At 41.0% G+C, this 21,795-nt stretch overlaps 1 protein-coding gene across 2 annotated transcripts in view; it reads right to left on the reverse strand.

Moving 5' to 3' along the window:
• Positions 1 to 21,795, reverse strand: part of LOC126251355 (casein kinase I) — a 106,545-nt gene that overhangs the window by 84,247 nt on the left and 503 nt on the right. For both annotated transcript variants that reach the window (XM_049951728.1, XM_049951726.1), the window contains exon 2: positions 21,564 to 21,670. In XM_049951728.1, coding sequence (XP_049807685.1) covers positions 21,564 to 21,670 — 107 coding nt within the window. The remainder of the gene's footprint in view (positions 1 to 21,563; positions 21,671 to 21,795) is intronic.

The following is a 21,795-nucleotide window of genomic DNA, read 5'->3' on the forward strand; positions in this document are numbered from 1 at the left end:
ACAGTAGCTGTCATTTTCAGAAAAAATCCACCAGGGAAAAAAAACCGGCTACCGCTAGACAAAGCACCCTCTACTACAAGTTACAAACACAGCTAATACACTACGGCATTGTTCGCTGCGGGGACGTTCCGATGAGGTGCATGCTTCGAGATCCTGTCCCAAGAAAACTACTAGGATGGGAAAAAGATTTCTCGTTTCAAACTGCACGAAAGAGAATTTTATTCCACACAGCCTATAGTTTGCACAGTAAAACGAAAATAAGGTTGATGTCATTCTAATAACAAACTGGGATACAGACAAGGCAAATAGAATAAAACTATAGTTCTTTCCCTGGTACGATCTGCGCATGGATACACTCTGCAACCGCCAATACAGCTGCTGTACACCCCCAATATGCAAAATCTTTAAACCTGCAATAAATCTGACTCATGTCGTACGAAACACTGTAATATGAGGGAGTGCAACTGTATGAGGAAGCCACTTTCACTTTTAGGTACAGTACGTGATAAAAACTATTTCCGCCCGGCGACAGTTTCACTGCATCGTCCATAGCGCAGTAATCTCGGAACAACAGGCGCACATGACGTTTGTGTGCGCGATAACGGCATCGTGTTACCTCGCGCAGAAGCGCCCAGCGATAGCGTTACTACTCTGAAATTTCGTTCAGAACCAGATTTCCATTTAATCGATGGTCCTCGTTTCACGGGCATACTTTCTATTTCGTCTGTTTTGTTCTCATCCCGTGAATTGAGGCATGCAGTTTCCGCATTTAGTCACTGATTTAAACGTGAAAATGATAGTTTCAGAGACCTTGGGTCAGAATATTGACGTACGATTTTTTTTAAAAAAAAGCTTCTTCCTATAGGGGCAGATTTTTTCTCATTAGAAAAAATTTTCGTTTCGACGTCTATTCCCGAGCAACAAACCACAGAAATTAACTTGACCAGTTAGAAAGGACAGAGACTTGCTCATTGAATTTTCTTTTTGTCATCATTCCCCTCGTACTTTACAGTTCTCTCTGAGGATGTTCGGATTTCAATGTCGTGGTCAGTTATTTCAAATTTCGGTAAAGATTTCATCATATCCGTTAGCTCTAAATATATATGATCCACATATCACTGAGCAGTACAGAGCGGCGTGAAGTATAATATTTGCACTATCCACCGCTAACACTGAATCTTTAAAGGAAACAATAGGCTTTCGCAAAAACGCCGCCGCCATTCAACGATTCCCATTTAAGACTGACGAACGTCACATGAACTCTCAAATGCCGGTATTAGAAATAAGAAAACGTGGTGTGAAAAGTAACTGAACCAGCACAAAACTAGTACAATCCCAAGACTTTGGATAAAATCGCTTGTTACTCCTGTATGTAAAAAGGAAACAATGAATGCATAAAATTACAGTGCCATATCCTTGATGTTTATCTGCTTTGGCATATTCTACGGTCGACTATAAAATGAAGCTTCATAGAAAGAAAGACGCTTCTGTTCAGGATTGATTTAGAAAGCATAGGTACAACGAAACACATCTTACCCTTTACAAATGCAATGTTCTGCAAATAGTGGACACAGATCAATAGTTCTTTTTTTAATTCCTACTTTTCCCAAAAACATGCGACACTGCTGATTTAACGAAGGTGAACATACACAATTGGCTCTCAAATATGTACCTGACCAGTGCGCGCGCGCGCGTGTGCGTCAGATCAAGCAACAATCTAGAGCGCCCTAACGAAGTGTCACAGATCCACTTCTGTTTTCCGTGTACATTATGTAATAGATATGGTGAACAAAATCAGGCTGCTTATTGATTATTATGTTTGGTTTGTGGGGCCCTCAACTGCGCGGTTATTAGCCGTACAAATTCCCAATTTTTACACAGCCTATTTTCTTTTCACAATCCAATCTAGTCACTCACAAATGATGAAATGATGAGAACAACACAAACACCCAGTCCCCGGACAGAGGAAATCCCCAACCCGGCCGGGAATCGAACCCGGGACCCCGTGATCCAGAGGCAGCAACGCTAGCCCCTATACCATGAGCTGCGGACAGGCTGCTTATTGATGATGCCGTTGTGTACAAGGAAGTATCTTTTTTCAGTGACTGCAGTGCAGTTCAGGAGATTGACAATTTCTATTTGGTGGAATAAATGGTAGACTGCTCTAATATTAAGAACTGTAACTAATAAGGATGTGTAGGAGAAACATTTCTGCCGTGTTCACATATAGTATTTATGTTCTGCTGCTTGAAAGTGGCGTCGATAAAATATCGAGGAGCAATGTTTGGAAACTGAACAAGAACGTAAGTTCAATCGCAAGGAACGGCAAATAGCCGGCTACAGTTTATTGCGTGAATTCTAGGAAAGCATATCGCACCTAAAAAATGCGACGTACAGAACGTTTCTAAAACCCGTTCTTGAGTACTGCTCCTTGAGTGTTTCGGATCGTCAGTGGTTCGAATTAAAGGAAGAAATCAAAGTAATTCACATGCTACATTTGTTACCTGTAGAGTCGATTAGTAGCAGAGAGTTGTAGAAATGTTCTGGTAGTTCATATGCGAATGCCTGGAGGCAAGATCTTTTCGCGAAACGCTACTGAGTAGGTTAACACAATCAGCATTTACGGTAGCAATGATACGTAAGCGTATGGCTAGTAAATCACTGTACATCTACACCGATATTCCGCAAGTCATCGTACTGTGCATGGCGGAGGGTATTCTGTTCTACTGCAACAACTACTACATGCAAGCAATGAATTTTGGCGGTAGAAAAATAGATCTGCAGACATCTTCAAATGCGGGTTGTCTGAATCTTCTCAACAGTATTCCTTGACAACAATGTCCCCTTCCTTCCAGGGACTCCCATTTGAGTTCCCGAAGCATTTCGAAACACTCGTGTGTTGTTTGAAACTACCGGTAACAAATCTACCAGCCCGCCTCTGAACTGCTTCGATGCCTTCCTTTAATTTGATCTGGTATGAACCCCAAACAGTCTAGCAGTACACAACAATAGGCCGCACCATCGTCCTATATGTGGTCTAAAAATGGTTCAAATGGTTCTAAGCATTATAGGCCTAAACATCTGAGGTCTTCCGTCTCCTACTCTTAAACTACTTAAACCTAACTAACCTAAAGACATCACATACATCCACGCCCGAGGCAGGACTCGAAGTTGCGAGCGTAGCAGCAGCGCGGTTCCGGACTGAAGCGCCTAGAACCGCTCGGCCACAGCGGCCGGCTATATGTGGTCTCCTTTACAGATAAACCACACTTTCCTAATGTTTTCCCAATAAATCGAAGCCGACCATTCGCCTGCCCTACCACAGTTCTCACATGCTCGTTCCATTTGATATCGTTTTGCGACATTACACAGAGCAATTTAAACGACATGATTGTGTCAAGCTAGTAATACTGTATCCGAACATTACATGTCTGTTTTATTTCCTACTCGTTCACATTAACTTGCGTTTTTCTAGATTCGGATCTAGCTACCATTCATCGAATCAACTAGATATTTTGTCAAGTCATCTTGTAGACTCCTACGGTCACTCAACTTCGACGCTTTCCTGTACGTGACAATGTCATCAGCAAACAACCGCACATTGCTGGCTGTTCTGTCCGCAAATCATTTATGTACATAGAGTACAACAGCAGTCCAGTCATACTCCCCTGGGGCACTCCTGACGATAATCTGTCTCCGCCGAATACTCCTCAAGGACAACATACCGCGTTTTACAATTTGGGAAGTCTTCACGCCACTCACCCATCTGTGACCTATTCCATGTGCTCGTACCTTCGTTAGTAGCCTGCAATGGGGCACCAAGTCAAATGCTGGAATCTAGTTTTTGCCTTTCATCCACAGTTCGCAATGTATCATTTGACTGAGTGGGGGACGGGGGGTTATGGGACTAAACTGCGAGGTCATCAGTCAAATGACTCTGAGCACTATGGGACTCAACTGCTGAGGTCATTAGTCCCCTAGAACTTAGAACTAGTTAAACCTAACTAACCTAAGGACATCACAAACATCCATGCCCGAGGCAGGATTCGAACCTGCGACCGTAGCGGTCTTGCGGTTCCAGAGTGCAGCGCCTTTAACCGCACGGCCACTTCGGCCGGCTGAGGTCATCAGTCCCACGATCCAAAAGTTATGTGCGTAAGATGGAGGCGTCCGCTAAAAGTGGGCAGATCCAGTCAGAAGGGTCAAAGTATAAAGTGAGGGAGCTAAAAACACACGCAGTAGAAGCATGAATGAGTACGCCAAATTTAAACTTGAAAAAACGGTAGGATAAATAAGCGGTATTTGCATACTCCTGCTCCAGGAGGAAAGCAAAACCTTGTAACTGAAAATAACTTTCACGAAGGAAACCTAGGACCAGTCCAACCATCCGTGAATCGTCTGCTAATATTAAGAACAAGGAATCAAAGGGCCACAAGAAAGAGACATTCCACAAATACATGGAATACCGTCATTCTGGTCTGGCTCCACAGCTACATTGTGGTGTGGGTGGTTCGTTACGCACGAAGAAACAATGGGTGAACCTGGTATGACCAATGCACAGACGGCTTAAAACAGTGGACTCCTTCCGAAAGGAGCGGAAGGAAGAATGACAAACTGCAATACTCTCCTTGGATGTGCGGAGTTTATTACTGAGAGCTGTAGCGCACCAGATGTCAATAGACTTTTGGGCAAGGAGAGATGTGATGTGTATCCGCATGTCTGCAACTGTAACTTTAAAGAGAATTGGGCGGGGGGATATCTGCCCCTCTACCCAAACGGTCAGCCAGTTCATTCCCTGGTGGGATGCACATATAACTTAGGACCCAGAGAAAGACTAAAGAGGCGGCGGCACGGCCAAGGGCAGAGAGTGTCATGGATAGCAGACCAAAGGGTGATGAGAGTAGCATCGGTCTATAGCGTACAGTTTGCTCACTGAGTCGGTACATATTGATACAGTGTGGAAGAAGACCTGAGGCCCTGTTAATGGCTAGCACCCCTGCTGCTTAACACTACATGACCCGGTTGTGAATGGTGTTCCATGCCTTATCTATCGTTTTAGAACCGTAAGTGTAGAAGACTGTAGCACCATGGAACTATTCAAGGATGGAACGTACAAGACGCTGGAATATCATAGGAGCAACATAGATCTTACGACCATGGCATCATCCAGCGGGGAAGGGGGAAGGGGGGGGGGGGGGGGGAAAGAAATAAAGGACGAGGTACACGGGATGGTTATGGAATCGTCGAATGGCAATTGCGTAAGAAATAGTACGTCATTTGAGAAAAGGGCACACTGATTTTGACACAAGCAATGCTTCTAATACCATGCTCAATCGTGGACATACGCTTCTCGGCCTCAAGGAAATTTATTACATTCGAAATGAGAATATGTTTAAGGATTCTGCAGCAAACCAATGTTAAGGACATTGGTCTTTAATTTTCTGGGTCCTTTCTTTCATCCTTCTTATATAGAGGAGTCACCTGCGCTTTTTTCCAGTCGCTTTGGACTTAGCGCTGGGCGAGAGATTCGCCATAAATGCAAGCTAGGTAAGGGGCCAATGCTGTAGAGAACTCTTATAACACCGAACTGGGATTCCATGCGGACCTGGTCACTTATTTGATTCCACCTCTTTCAGCTGTTTCTCTACGCCACAGATGCTTATTACCATGTCATCCGTAAGGGAGTCTTTTCGATGGTCAAATGACTGTTTGTGCATTTCTACTGCGTTGACTATTTCTTGAACGCGGAATTTAATGCTTCGGCTTCAGTTTTCCTTATCTTCAAGTGACACACCAGCCTGATAAGTAACTGGATGGAAGCCTTAGACCCGTTTAGAGTTTTTACACAGCATGAAAATTTTCTGGGTTCTCTGCCAGATCTTTTGCTACGGTATGACAGTGGTAGTAGTTTTACACTTGCGCGCATGGATCTTTTCACAGACTCAAGAATCTCTACTAACCTCTGCTTGTAGTGAAATGAAATGTCGTGTGGCTAGGGCCTCCCGTCGGGTAGCGTTCGCCTAGTGCAAGTCTTTTGAGTTGACTTCACTTCGGCGACTTGGGTGTCATTGTGATTAGGACAACACAACACCCAGTTCCTGGGCGGAGAAACTCTCCGACCCAGCCGGAAATCGAACCCGGGCCCTTTGGCATGACATTCCGTCGCGCTGACCACTCAGCTACCGGGGCGGAATGCTTGTGGTCATTCGCGCTCTTTTAAACCAAGAATGCAACAAACCCTGCTTCTTCAGTATTTTCGAAATTTTGTTACTAACCATAGTTGGGTCTTCCATCCTTAATCCACTTACTAGGCACGTAACTTTCCAGACCACGATTTACAGTCTGCTTGAACTTTGCCCACAATTCCTCTACGTCCATCTCATTGGAACTTAGGAATGTCAATTCACTAACTGAGATGCTAACAATTGCTCACCTGACATTTCTAGTAGAAAAACTCTCCAATCCTGCTTGGCTGATTTATTAACTTCCGTAACAATAGTTGCTATGACGGCATGAGCGCTAATCCCCGTTTCTATACTGACGATATCGATAAAATCCGGCCTACTTGTAGCTACAAGGTCTATGCTATTTCCATTGCGTGTCAGCTGCCGAACTAGCTGTTCAAAACATTATCCAATAGATTACATACATGGAGAACAAGAATGGTCCTATGACACTTCCGTAGGGCGCTCGTGACGTGCCTTTGATCTCTGGTGCACATTCGCAGTCCACGGCAAGGTAACTGGATTCTGCCTGTCTTCAGACCAGTTGCATAGTTGTGAGCTTCTGATGTATTGATATGTGCCTGCGTAGGTGTAGCTGCTGCACTAATTGGATTTGATGATGGCTGCAAAGCCGATAGCAGCCATGAATTTTAATGAACCAATATGTGACTAAGATGATTTCTATAACTGAATAAATTATAAAGGTCACTGGCCTTAAGTCTACGCGACCTTCATTTCCTAATCTTACGAGGCCCCTCACATGATCCGCATTTATTGAGCAGTAATACTGACCCGTCTGGGCTAGGTACTGACGGTTTGCGCAATATAATGAAGGCTGCAGAGCTTTAAAAATATTTACGATGGCTCAATATATTGCACTGTGTAAGGATGGTATTGCACAATACACGGTATTGCCGAGACCAAAAGGAATTCAATTACCTCCGAATGAATTTCCGCAAATAACCGAAAAATGACAAATATAAACAGTGAGCTGGAAGATGTGGATGAAAGCACACTGTCATACTTTGAGAAACAAAATTACAGCTTGATCAGGAAACGCCAGGTATGCGCTGATGTCAAATTAAAACCAAACACCAGCCACAACGTTATCATAGAACGGTTCCACTCAAAATTTATCACCGCAAACGTTAAGACGTTTATCCCACCGGGAGACGAGCCGATCAACTCCTCTTTCACAGAACGGGGTCGGCCGCTGACTGATCCTCAACCGCACCCACTCTTTCACTTCCTCGTCCGACAAACCGACGCCCTTGCATGCCTTTTTCAGGTCGCAAATTATGTAAGAATCACACTGTGAAACATATGTGGTGCACGGAGGTTATTGCAGTGCTTCCCAACAAAACCGCCGAAGCGCGACCGTCTTCAGATTGGCAGCGAGGGGATGGGCGGTATTGTGCAACAGGATGATTCCGTCCGACCGAATTCCTGGTCCTGACCTTCGAGCGCGTCGTGCTTTCTGCAGTGTCTCTTCATAGAGTTGCGCACAGATTGTAGTTCCACGCTCGAGGAACTGTACAACAGGAAGCATCCTGCTGCACGATAGCGAACGCCCCTATACTGCCAATCGGCTGAAAGGGTACGATTCGATGCCTTGTTTGGTAAACATTGCAACATCCTTCGTACAGCACGGATCTTTCATCGTGTGATTTACACACCTTTCGCGACCTGAAGAAAGTCATGCGTGGACGTCGGTTTCAGACGGACGAGGAAATGCAAGAGTGTGTGCGGTTGTGGATCCATTAGCGGTCGACCGCTCTACGAAATAAGAGTTGGCCGTCCCTAATCCTAGTGGAATAAATGTTTTAACACTTGTTGTGATTACTTTTGAGTGGAACAAATCTATGGTCCCGTTGTGGCAGACGTTCCGTTTTCATTTGGCTGCTCCATATACCTCTTTTGTCCCAACAGCAGAGGAAACAGAAGTCACGGTGTCACGAAAACACACAGAAATATTTTATTTGTAGCAGTTTCAGAACTGAGAAATGAATCACGTCAGCTGTCCAATGAGCATATATTTTTATTTTCTTGCAGCGGTTGTCATAGTATAGATATACGATCATGTAAGTTTTCGATTAGTAATTAATACATAACACAGTTGATATTGCAAAGAATTACGTGAATGCCACGTGGACACGGTAAATTACACAGTTCACTTGTTTAATTTTAATTAGTTGTTGTTTACGTATCATACTGCCCTGAATGAGCCCCTAATCCATATTCACTGAAAGCTTCATACACTTACTTTCGCGCAATTTCTGCTTGTATTCTGGTAGGTACGCAACTCAATCGCAATACACGAGAGTTCCATATTGTTGAGCGCAGACATGTTCGTTACAGTATTGTGCAGTCTTCGCTTCGCACTTCCCAGTTGGTAATATATTATTGTTTCAAAATATGGAGCGTGTGAGGGCCTCTTTATACTGTTCCTGAGTTCTTCCGAGGAATTTATCTGGCCACTTGGATAATTACCATAGACTATGGAGTGTCACTGAAACTTCCTGACATCAAAACTGTATTCTGGATCGGCATTCGAACTGTGAACACTTATCTTCCGCGGCAATTGTCTTAACAGGTTGAGCTATTCTTGCACGATTCATACGACACTCTCAAAGCTTCAATTCTGCCAGAATCTCCTGCTCGCGATTCTATTTTCTTTCCCATTTCCGAATAGTTCCTACCTGTCGAATTAGTTATTAATGTACAAACATAGCTATTGCATGTTGTTGCTACTTTCAACTTTATCGAGTCTCTTAATATACATTCCTTCCAGACACGTTCATTCATCCCACAGACTACTTCAATGAATCATTTAATAGATCCAAATTACATATCTTCTGGTCAAGAAGTAAATACCGTTGACCTGCACCCTCACAACTATGTCTGAACCAGTAGTTCTAAATACTCTTCAGAACAACTGTACCATTAGGACGTGTCACTACTGGGTCAAGAGACAGCCCGAAACTGTTCAAAATTCCTTTCGACGCGAAAATATCGTTCGGCATGAATGGGTGCAAATCGGGTATCCTCTGGAGGCACTTTCGTAGACTGGAAAAAAAGAGGACTGGGAAAAAGGGTCGTAGCGAGGTGTTGGTGAGAGGGGTCCTGATCGAAAGAAAGACTAAAGCAGTCGTCACAAGGGACGTGTTTCTGATCGCGAAGCAGGCCAGAAGTGATATCCGTCGTGGTTGCTGCACCCTGTGAAACGACCTACTGCATCTCACAGAACTTGCTCTTCGTCTTGATTTGCGATCGTAACGCACTCCGGCGGCACTTCCCTGAACCTGGCGCGCTAATCACACAGTTTGTTTACGAAAATAGATGCGCGTGAAATAGTTGCGTTAACACTGTAGCGATCGCCGAAGAATGGCAGAGAAAATCGCTAGTAAGACTCTTGACTCGTCCACGGCTTGAACTGCGAGCTGCTGGTTGAGGAACAGCAGATACACGGAAAAATATCTAGAAATGTACTAGTAGAGGCTCTTAATGTAATTGAATCTCTTTCACATTTTCAGTTTTAAATTTAATAGTGTGTAAGTATAGTGTCTCACGTCAATTTCCGCGTGCATTATACCCGTATTCGTAGTGTTTACTACCATCACTCTGATGTAACGTATTTCATCACATAGATTTCACGATCGATTTTCGTATCGCAATTTCATTTGAATGGAACAGGAGATAATTTTCGAAGCTGCTCACCATCACTGAAAATAATATTTACCGGTAAGATATACGCATGAGGCAATTCACAAAACAAAGAGATAGTAACATATCTTTTACACAAGTTTTGCTGTGTGCAGCTTTTTCTTCTGGCAGACGCAGCCGCGTCAAGACTTCTGGCCACTGAGTTAACATTCCAGTCGCTGGCATATGCAACTAGAATTGCAGCAAATACATTATTTATAATAAACATATCGAGTAGTAGAGATCATGCTTCTATTGATTATCAATTCCCAGATCCTTTAGAACACACACGGTGAATAAAAACAAATTGCTAATAGCCTTACAGAACCTGTTACCTTTCCCTTCACAGCTCACGGCACTATCAGTTACGCTACGGCTACAGCAAGACTCCAGCAGGTAAGCTTCTTGGTATATAACTGTCACCTATGCCTAAAGACTGCGTCCACAGATGTTATGTGATATTTAAGTATAACGGAGTGTACCAAAACCAACACGCTTTTGATAATGATCCATAGCATTTAAACGACATACTTTCACAGCGTTCAAGTTATAACCTTTCCATTTATAAAAACGACATGTTTTCTAGAGATCTTCACAGCGTGGTTTCAAACAGCTTATAATATACCACGTACGCTGTAATATAAAAAAACCAAATACGGAGCTCAACACCATACAGGTATGATTTTAATACAATATGGCGTCTCCTACGTTCTGTTTGTGACGTACAACCGATGCCGCACCTCACTGGCGACGTTCCTCTTCACGAAGAAAAGAAATGACCTGTCAGATTCTTCCTTGCACGCTTCGCAATATAGTGTAACGTGGAATTTCACGCTGTGACGTCACCAGCTCCTCGTCCACGAACATTCACGTTTGGCGAGGTCCGCCTTAAGAATTGACCGGAAGGTGTACAAGGGGCCCTTCGTGGTCAGATCTTTTGCCTACGACATGAGGCCTTCCCATCGGCTAGCGCACTGTATCATTTCTAAAGTGTCATTTATCCAAATGTCAAACTTTCACCACCGCACAGACGCGTCACACAGTTGTCCACACAGTTCGCTCATGTTCAACTAGTGTTCTTGCTACGTAAATTTTACGATCTAAAAGATCGGGGAGAAAAAGATGCTGAAGCACATATCCTATATGACGAGTTTTACCGATGTCGCTGACAGAAGTGGATACTCATATAACATACTCATTTCATCGTACTTTACCTGAAATTCCTGTCCTGAAACGGCCTTAAATTAAACTCTGTACTTCATTTCGAAAATTTTTCAGCTGATTCTGTTATAAAATATTGGGGAGAGATTTGTAACGCGGAATTAGTTACAGAAATGGTTGCCACCAAGCTCCATTTTCACTCGCGAGCCTCCGCGCCGCTAATGACATGCAGCACACACTATCTACATCAACGTGATTTCACTGCTATTCACAGTAAAGTGCCTGGCAGATGTTTCAATGAACCAACCTTCAAGCTGTCTACCGTTCCACTCACGAACGGCACACGGGAAAAACGAGCACTTAAATTTTCTCCCCTACTTCGCGATAATAAAAAACGAGCCGCTCTTTGTATTTTTTCGATGTCATCCGTCATTCCCACCTGATGCGGATCCCACACCGCACAGCAATACTCCAGAATAGGGCGGACAAGCGTGGTGTAAGCAATCTCTTTAGTAGACCAGTTACACCTAAGTGTTCTGCCGATGAATCGCAGTCTTTGGTTTGCTCTACCCACAATATTATCTATGTGATCGTTCCAATTTAGGTTATTTGTATGCGGCGAAGTCTAATGACATAGATGATTGCAGGTGATCCGTAAGTTTTAGCATAACACCTGAGATTTCACGCAACTATACTGACCATGTTAAAGGCCTTGCTGCAGTGGTAAAACCGATTCCCGTCAGTTACTCTACGTTTTTGCACTGTCGGGCTTGCCTAACACTTGGATAGGTGGCCGTCGGGTCTGACGGGCGCTGTTGGCAAGCCTGGTGCACGCAGTCCTCAGGTCAACTGAGGAACTACTTGACAGAAGCAGCGGCCGGGAGGACGGTGTGCTGATCACATATCCGCATTCAGTGACCCCCATAGCTAAGGATGACACGGCGGTCGGTCAGTCCCACTGGGCCTTCCGAGGCCTGTTCTGATAGTGTATATTGACCAGTGTGCGATGTGCATGCAGTGTATTTCGGTAGCGGGTTAGGTGTCCGGAGTGGTCTTCCTGGCTTGGTCAATGCGAAAATTAACATAACGCGTAAGATAATAGGATATGCCTCATTATGACAACAGCTTCACGTAACTTCCAAGGGGTCTTCACGAACTGGAAATCTTAGATTTTCTTGATACTTTTAAGACTTAAGGTCATGCCCCGTGTACTTCTCAAAAACATTCTAAAAAAAACACTGAAGATTCATGAGCAGTGTAAAGTACACAAAGTTTCGAAAGTTTTAACTGCCGTCTGCATTTGCGTGCAAGGCGTTGGTGTATTGTAATCGCAAGGTTCTTTTTCTGCTCTCGCTGGAAGCTTTTTTTATCTTTCTTTGTATTCTTTGTTATAGGAATGAAACATTTATCAACAAATACTTGACCACAAATTTTTAATAAAAGTGTATTTTTAAATCCAATAATTCCATGAAATAAATATTACGAATCAATATGAAGAATTTAAAAACCATATTATTGATATTTTCATTTACCTAAGACATTTCATTTCACATTTTTGTGCCAAATTATAATTTATTGTGAATATTGATCTTTAAGAGTCTAGGAATTACAGATAAAACATTTTATTCCCGTTAAAAATTAAGGTAAAGCTGTCAGCCATCCGAAGGCTGGTTCGAACATGACAGTGCTTTATTAGGCACGGCGTACGGAGGTTGCCCGCCTCAGATCTCTAACTACGTTGTCAAATGTAATCTACAGTTTAATGTAGACTCCCGAGTTGTTCACGTTAAATAAACATTGCTAGAGGTGAAGAAAGTGATTGGTGACAAATCACTCGGACTGAACTGATATCGAACCCATGACCTTTGGATTCGTAGATTTTACCAATGAGTCACATTGAAAATGATTCAATATTTGTCTATTAACACTGACGTTTGATAATGGACACAATAAAAAAAATTGAAAAGATAGCTTCTAAGTAGACTCGAAACGGCAACCTTGCGATTACAGGTGTAAACTCTATATACAGAACCATTTTGTTTTGAAGGAAAATCGGCATAGCTACGAGGTTGACTTTCTAAACTTTTTTATGCTTAACATCGATTCGTAATCGTCAATGTAGTTTTGCTCGCCAGTTTTTGAAAAGCTCACTGTACTTATCCAGCAAATGGATGTTTGGGACCTGAGCTTCAAATTCTGTTAAGTATGAAAAAAAAGCGAAGTGGGCCACTCCGTACGATCTATTTGTGTGTGTGTGTGTGTGTGTGTGTGTGTGTGTGTGTGTGTGTGTAAAATTTCAGGTCCCAAGTGATATTAAAAGTTAATTTCACTGTCCAAGTGGAGTAATATACAACCTACGCTACAAAGCTTATGACGCGTGCACACGGGAAGAGCGGAGGCATCCGAAAGTGCTGACGCTGAAGAGTAACGGGCATAAATGGACTGGCGCGGCGGGGGCGGAGACGCCCCGACCAGACACGGCGAGGCCGGCGGAGAAAGGCCGCGTGTGCCCCGCGCGACGACAAAGCGGGGCGGGGCGCGGCGGTGGCGGCCAGAAATGCACGCGGCTGCCAGCTGACGGCGCGCCAGCTCCTTCGCGCGCCTATACAGGCTACTTCCTACACACAATGGCCGCCATCAAAACTACCAACCCGCTAATCTGAGCACTATTCCAGCTGCGCAATAGAAAGGAATATGCGCAACTTGGCTTGAAAGGTTGGGAAATATTACTGAGAGGTTCAGAAACTTTAAAAATATATTGCGCAATACATGAAATATTGTGACGTCTGTGGGCCTTATTGTGCAATATCCTCCCAACTCTCGCACGAGATTTCCTTAAGTACAGACAATGAGCTCTGCTAACGAGCTTCATTTTGATTCTTAAAGTTATATTTTCCTTTTTCTTTTGGCGTTCTGAGTACAGAGGAGTGGAAAAAATGAAAAAGTGTTCATTGTAGAAACAGAATACTTTACCAGCTGTACGGTGTGTCAAGTGAATGAGTGTATGACAAAAGACTTTTAAAGGAAAGGGAACTGAAAAGAAAAAAATAACATTCATAAAAAAGGGATATGGGCACCGGTCGAATTTTCTGTAATGTACAGTAGGCACTTAACTACGAACACACACAAGAGTGTGGTGAATGTCTTCTTCACTCAACCTTAACTTTCCATTTGCATCTTTCTACAGGTCAATTTTTATCTTCATTTTTTCTTCTTCAAATGATAAGCAGCCCAAGTACTACATCAACAGCATCCAAATGCTTACTTATTACATCTAGGGACGTATGGTTCTATAGCACTGACCATCTAAGGAGTGCTAAAGTTTTCCAAAACAAACCCGTGTTATTGAGGCCTGATGAACACGTCTCCAAGAAAGCAACCTGACAGCTATTGTACAAGTTTTTGCACGTCATTTTAAATCATGTATGTTAAATACCCTGATGACAAAACTATCTTAAGACAGCATGAGTGTATACTAGGTACGAGTGAATTGAGTGGCATAATTCCCTCTAGTTTTGTGGTGTATAGAGAAATGGTGTTCAGTTTTTACTACAAAGGGTTATTAGTCAATATCTACTAAATGTTCTGTCTTTCTTCAAACTGATACTGAAGTGACACTGGTCTGTGTGGCCGAGCAAGGTAAAAACTAAGTTTATGACTATAATTTTCTGGACTGAGGTGAGGGGCACTACACCTACCCCCCCCCCCCCTCTCCCTCTCTCCAAGTATATCCATGCAAGACAGTATGTCTTTGCACATGAACAATATTTCAGTTACATGGTAATACAAATGCAGATCAACAAAATGCAACTTCAAATTATTCGATCACCATATAGCTTTGTCTGCAGACATTTACGTCAAACTATAAATGGGAGTGGGACACTTCTATGGTCACTAATAGATCTTCTGGGAAAATCACAGTGCCAATGGGCTGCAAACCTGGCACTCAAACTGATATACATACTACAGACATTTAATATTAATTGAGTTCAGCAGTGGCAGTAAGGATTTTTAAGCTATTAATTTTCACACTAATTACTGCTACCACCATTAAGATGGGGGTGGGGTGGTGGAGTAAAACTTGCACCACTATCAAGAGAATTATAGTGCCTTCATTTGTTCTTAATGGTGTGTATGAAGCGAAACTCTACGCCAAAACTGTTGTTATAATGTGATGACGTGGACACACTCAGGAATTGGAGAGGAGTTCAGATGTCTGTCAGATGGCATGATACTGCACCTATACAGGACGAGTCGATGGGGGAGAGATACATGCTCTGAGGGGTTATAGTGACTAAAAAAATCTTTATATGGACATATATACCCTACTCCGAATGACTTCTGAGGTCCAACATGTTAAAGATACATTGTTATTCATTTGATGTATTATACAATGTAGCAGAAATCAAGATGAACAGTTTCATAGAAGACACTTGTCTATCAAGTTATGAAGCAACCTCAAACTGACGTATCCTATAAAAACTACCTAAGATACAGCACAAGTGCATCACACAATTTTCAATATTTATGTGCTCTCTTCGTTCAAACTATTAGGACTAGAGAAAATATCAATAGGACATTTGTTGCAGTAAAATTAATGTTAAATTCTGTACTGCAAACATGTTTTTGCTGGAGGGGATAGTTTTCAAGGTATTCAATAAAAACACGCAAAAGTGATATTAAATGTGTTCCATCTCAGAAATCATTCCAAATAAGGCCTATATCCATATGAAGTTCTTTGTTCAGGAACATTTGTACCTTTCCTCCTGACTCACCCTGTATATCTCACCAGCTTTAGGTAGTAGCCATAAGTAACACAAAGTTGTTTAATCTGTGTATATTTCACCCTACCTTTCACTTTATGTTCATATTTGAATAAATACTAGTTCTCAAATGCAGCATAAGGATTTTGAGTTATTTATGTCAATGTGTGGCCAATAACCCATGTTGCCACATGGCATTCTCGCAGTTTCTTTGTTATCACTGTACTGTGAGGGGGGCATAAGGGTTAGCAACATGTTTATATGCATTAGAACAGGGGAGTGACAATGTCAGACCTTTTTCAATTTCAACAATGTCGCCATTTGGTGCTAAAACATGTATTCACTCTGGTCATTTTTAGTTGCAGATCTGTCACAAGGACTACATGAAACCACAAACAGCCAAATGCAATAAATTTGGAGGATGAAGCCTCCACATAACTGACTTTTGGCAAAAGTGGCATCCAAATACCAGGAGACAGATTTATCCCTCAAGATGTGGCTCTAATGCTGCAAAACTAGCTGGATAATAAATATTTATCATAGAACTGAAGCAGTCTCTTTCTTCATGATACAATTGTATCTGTTAATATATAGATGGTTCTTGGTTGGTTTAATGTGCTCTGCTAGTAGCACTGTCTTGTTGCATGAGCAAACACCGTGTCTCTGTGATACCCAGAGCTTCATTTCCATTGGTGCAAACATATTACTGATCATTGGAAATTATTAGATATGGTTGGCTGAAAAACTTTTAGCATGAGTTATTACTGTATGGCAGGTTTAATGTGCCTATATTTTATAGTTTTATGTCACTTATGGATATAAAACACATCTTAAGTAAAACTATCACACTCTAGACATGCACATAAAAATTCAACAAAAATCTGCTCTTTCACAATAAGTAATATTTCAATGCAACTGCTGAACACTGTGTGACAAGTTTCCCAAATGACAATGGAAAGCGAAAATCTTATCAAGGTGACAAAATATTATTTTCAAGGGTACTTGTTACTTTGCAAGTTGAGAATTTGCTTTCCCTTGTTGTTGGTAAAGAACTTTAGTGAACTGTCCAACTGAGATCATAATGCTTCTGATGGTAGAGGCAGCACGATTAGTAAGTTTTAAATCAATTTTAACTGAACTTTTTCTGTATGACAAAGAGAGCAATGGGTCATCTACAGATTTCACAAAGAGAGCAATGGGTCATCTACAGATTTCAATATTTCTCATTCTTCGCCACAAGAATCTGTAACACTCATTCCATTTTATGACCCCAATGACCTAACAACTTAATCAGAATGCAATCTTCTGAATTCCCTTCAAACTTTCTGTTCACCTTATCCTTAATAAACCACACTTTTCTGATCTCATAACAAATGATGAGCAACTTCAAACTGTATTTATTCCTTAGTACGAGATGAAAACTTTATTGATGACTATCATTTGGAATGTGATAGTGTACCATTTTGAGGCTTCACGTTGAAGTTGCTGCCTAACTGCATTTCTGACACAGTGTGGGGTCGACAGAAGCGTCCGATCCCACGCGTCGGCTTTGACCCGTGACGTAAGGGTGTTGTCGTGTGTGACGTCATGACGGCGCGGAGTTTGGTTTGAGTGTGGCTGTCTCCAGTTCTGTTTTATCTTATTTTATTTACTTTTCTGATCTGTTCGTTCTATCTCTTGAGTTTTTTTTTAAATTTAGACACTTATTACTTATTTTAATTATGTTTCCTCCAATTTCTGTTTTAGTTTATTATATTTATCTTTCTGATCTGTTCGTTCTATCCCGTGAGATTTAGGTTTTAAAAAGACAAAAAACACTATTCAGCTACTGAAGCATCTTTATCTTCTATGGGTTGCAGGGGTTACGACCCCTGGGGAGGTGGGTGGGTATTCATGCATGGCTGTCTTCACTTACACGTTGTAGCTACGCAAGGCGTCTAAATTTGTTTGTATTTAGTTTGCCCAACACCCAAAACACCCCATTTCCCGCGCTTGTCCCGTTAGTGTCATTAGGCTTCTTGTGGAAAGTGTGTGTGTGTTTGTTTTTGTTTCCGCCATATTTGTGACGTCATGGGTCAAAGCAGACGGGCGGGATCGGACGCTTCCGTATTTCCACAGTGTGAACAGACACTTCTGCATAGAATATCAGCACACTCAAATCAGCAAAGCTTCACTCTCGAGGCCGCCTCATTTGAGTGCAAGCAGTGAAGTGTTTAAAATATACAAGTAAGTATCATGCAACTACTGTTTTATTTCCTCTAGTTTGTATCAGTTAGGCAATGATCATGCAGCTAGTTATCTCTATAAGCCTGAGTAGTAGAGGAATCAGAATGGGTGGAAAAAGATACCATTGACTATGCGTGTTCATCACAAGTCTGTTGAATGTCATCGTTTAAGAACTGAACAAAATACACTGTTTCATTAATTATCTGATTACCTACCAGTGCTGCACAAATTTATTAAATGCTTCAACAATCTTCAAATCAGATGTGTTAAAATGGGAATGGTCTAACTGTGGCGGGTAATTATTCACAAGTAGATGAATGTGAACTATCAGACATCAGTTAATTTCCTAGAAATGTGAATTTATATTTTATCTTTCACTTCAGGCCATCTTGGATGAAAGGTCAGAGATTAACATGCAAGAAATTGGGCTATCAGAGATTCAAAACAACCTCACCTGGACAAGATTGCATTTATTTATTTTGAGGGAGAGGGGGGGGGGGGGCGGTGCATGTTCCGAGGAATGAATCTTTATAGCATTAGTGTTAAATATCTTTATGGCAAACCACAGAAAAATTACTAAAACAGTTTATCAGCTATTTGAAAACATTTCTTCCAAATCTGTACTTGTCTTGAACACTGCCCGAGTCCACTTGGAAGCACATGTGAAGTGGACAATTTTAGTTAAGCACAGTTGCTGTATCTATAAAAAGAGAATGGATTTAGATCTGGAGGGATCTCATGTTAAACAACCCTTCTTCAATAAGAAACCTTTGCAGCCTATGTTTCCACAAACTTTCTGCTGCTACACAAGAAACACCACCCTTAGCTGCTGAGACTGATGACTGGGTGAGCAAGTACGCAAAAATGTTATGTGATAACAAACAATGAATTATGCCTGCCACACTGGCAACAAATCAATGATTTGTTGGAGAGAGCATGAGATGTACAGTAGGTTTTTAAAATTATATGGCACTGCTTCATTCCAAACAAAGAACATATAAAGTGGCATTGATGATATGTTAAATCTACTCAATGCACACAAAGTGGTAAAAATTTGTAAAATTTAACATTAGTCATATTTAAAAAGCAAAAACAGGAACACTACCACCATTGACCAAACGTCTGGCTCAGTGAGATAGTGCCAGATCAAAAATACGAACATCTTTGGTTCGATCCCATGGTGTTCCTGGGATTTTTTTTTCTGTCACTTATTGCTTCTTTCCCCTCTGGCAATGACTTTTTAAAGCAAAAAATGGAAAGTCATCACAGTTTGGAGACTGTCTTAGACCTAAGTTCCTCCTAAAACTGGCTCAGGAAGTAAGTTCACTGGTCACAGAAGGCAACGCTATGGCAAAGATATCAGCTCCAACAAGACCATACATAGTAGACAATATTAATCTTCAAAATAACCTTTGAGTTGATGGCAGCCTAATGTTTAGTAACTTCAAATATTTTCTAATATAAATTTTGCTTTTCTGGTAGAAATTCAAAGTTTTTATGTATAAAATTTTTACTACGAGGCATCAATAAGAATGAGCATAACTGTGACAGACTACAGGTAGTTCAGGTTCATTAATAGGAATAATTTTTCCAAATATATAAAAAACTGTCTTATTACATGGTTGTTTCCACAACTAGTTATGTCCCTCCCTCTGCCCTGTAACAAATATGACACTATTAGACTCAGTGAAAATTTAAGAATATTGACTACATATGCAAGTATGCACACAAGACAGAACTCTTCTACGCCCCAAGGAAGGCCACCACAACACAGTCATATCTTTAATCTAGTATGTTGCATTATCAGACAGTACAAATAGAATAATTTAAAGAAATGAAGACTGATGTGGAAGCATTCATATTTATACAGCACATTTCAGATTTCGCATAATGTACCATTTTATGTGAAACATTTTAATTTCTTTATAACAGAACAACAATGGCACAAAAAATAGATAATATACTCCTTATGATACCTCAAAAGCACTGCGTAATACATAATTCAGCAGGCTTTTGCTTCTCTTTTGCCACATAAATCTTAGATTCTTTTGGTAATACACACTATATATAAAATACTAAGGTCTGTTAAGTGGTTATTTAGCAAGACTACATGGAAAGCATCTTATTGGATTCATCAATGAAGCTTCATAGTAAACAGAATGAAACAAATGCAGTACAGAAAAGTACTGATGCCCGTAAGTAGCCACACTGTTAAAATGACAAACAGAGAAAAGTGAGTAGTTGGGCACAGTGTAAAATTACTTTGACAATGAGGTCATTAATGACTGATGTTATTAAAAGAGAGCATCCCAGTAATAGTCTCAACTGACAAACTACAGGAAACCTATACCAATGCAGGCAGATGGTGATTTTAATCTTGGGTTTACACAAATACAAATGCTTCACTTCAACTGTGGAAGCACACTCTTCAATAACGAAATTGAGAGAGCAAGCAACTCGCAAATAAACAGCAGCTTGAATCAACTACATGTAAACAAAGTCCCGATATCAAACTTCTGTACAATTTTTATGAATACTGAGATTGACAGAATCATCACAATTCTGTGCAGCAAATTCGACAATTATGCAAGTAATGTAAATATTTGCATTAGAAATTTAAGTGCCTAATACAAATGACAGCATTTACTGAGGGAGAGTAATATAGGCTACACTTTTCAAAGTAGTTGCTGCACATAAAGCAATTTTCCCCAAACAGAATTAATAACAGTATCTCACTAAAAAGTATTAAACAACTTGAGTTTCACTCTTTCACTGTGTTCAAACTACTTCACTGCACAAAATTTCCTACGTGACTAGGGGACATCCTTTGTCGACGAAGTAAATATTGAGTTAAATAATAAAAAATAATTCATTTTGAATATGTGTAATTCATAAAATTATACATATATTTACAACTCAGGGTAGGTAAGAGTTTATTTCTGACAGATGTGAAGGAGTTCACAACTTTTCAATGCTTTCTCAATGTGATATAATCCGTGTCTAATAATATCCAAGGGAAAACTGTATAATTACTTTTGTAAACATTCTGTTGGCGTTACACTTTAACAATCAAAAAATGAAGCACTATAAATATGAAACATGTAATCTCTACAAGTTTTAGAGAGCTTATGCAGACACCATGAAAGTGCGACTCAATATCCCATTTTGGGTTTCCTGTTTAGATCTAATTAAACATTTTAAACTAATCAAATTTTAATCGGGGTACTTCTCCAAGTATCTTACCCTCATCAACTTCCAAACTGCCTACTATCTTCTCAAACTCCACTTACATTTCATGTCATTAACGGTGCTTAAAAGCGACCTCCCAACACAGAGGCTCCTTCTTAAGTTAACGTAGCGACTCAATCGTTTCGCAGACTTCGACAGAATTTAACTAACGGTATATGAGAACAAATTGTCATACCTGAGAAACTATAAATTTGATTCAATACACTGAAGTACTGTAAAATTACGCTCTATAACGTACCGTATATGTGGTATTCCGACGCCACCGTTCAGGACCTTGTATAATTTGCTTTCGTACAGCAACTGAGGATGTCTGGCCCTGACGTTTTCCAATTTTACGGCCACTTCCTACAAACGAGGTTAACGCAATTAACAACAAGCATCAATATATAATAGCTTTTAAGACACCTACTTACATACAGTATGCACAATGTATGGATTACTAGTTTTGTGACATTACGCTAAACACTTAT

This window comes from Schistocerca nitens, chromosome 4, assembly GCF_023898315.1.
Source record: "Schistocerca nitens isolate TAMUIC-IGC-003100 chromosome 4, iqSchNite1.1, whole genome shotgun sequence".
NCBI lineage: Eukaryota > Metazoa > Arthropoda > Insecta > Orthoptera > Acrididae > Schistocerca > Schistocerca nitens.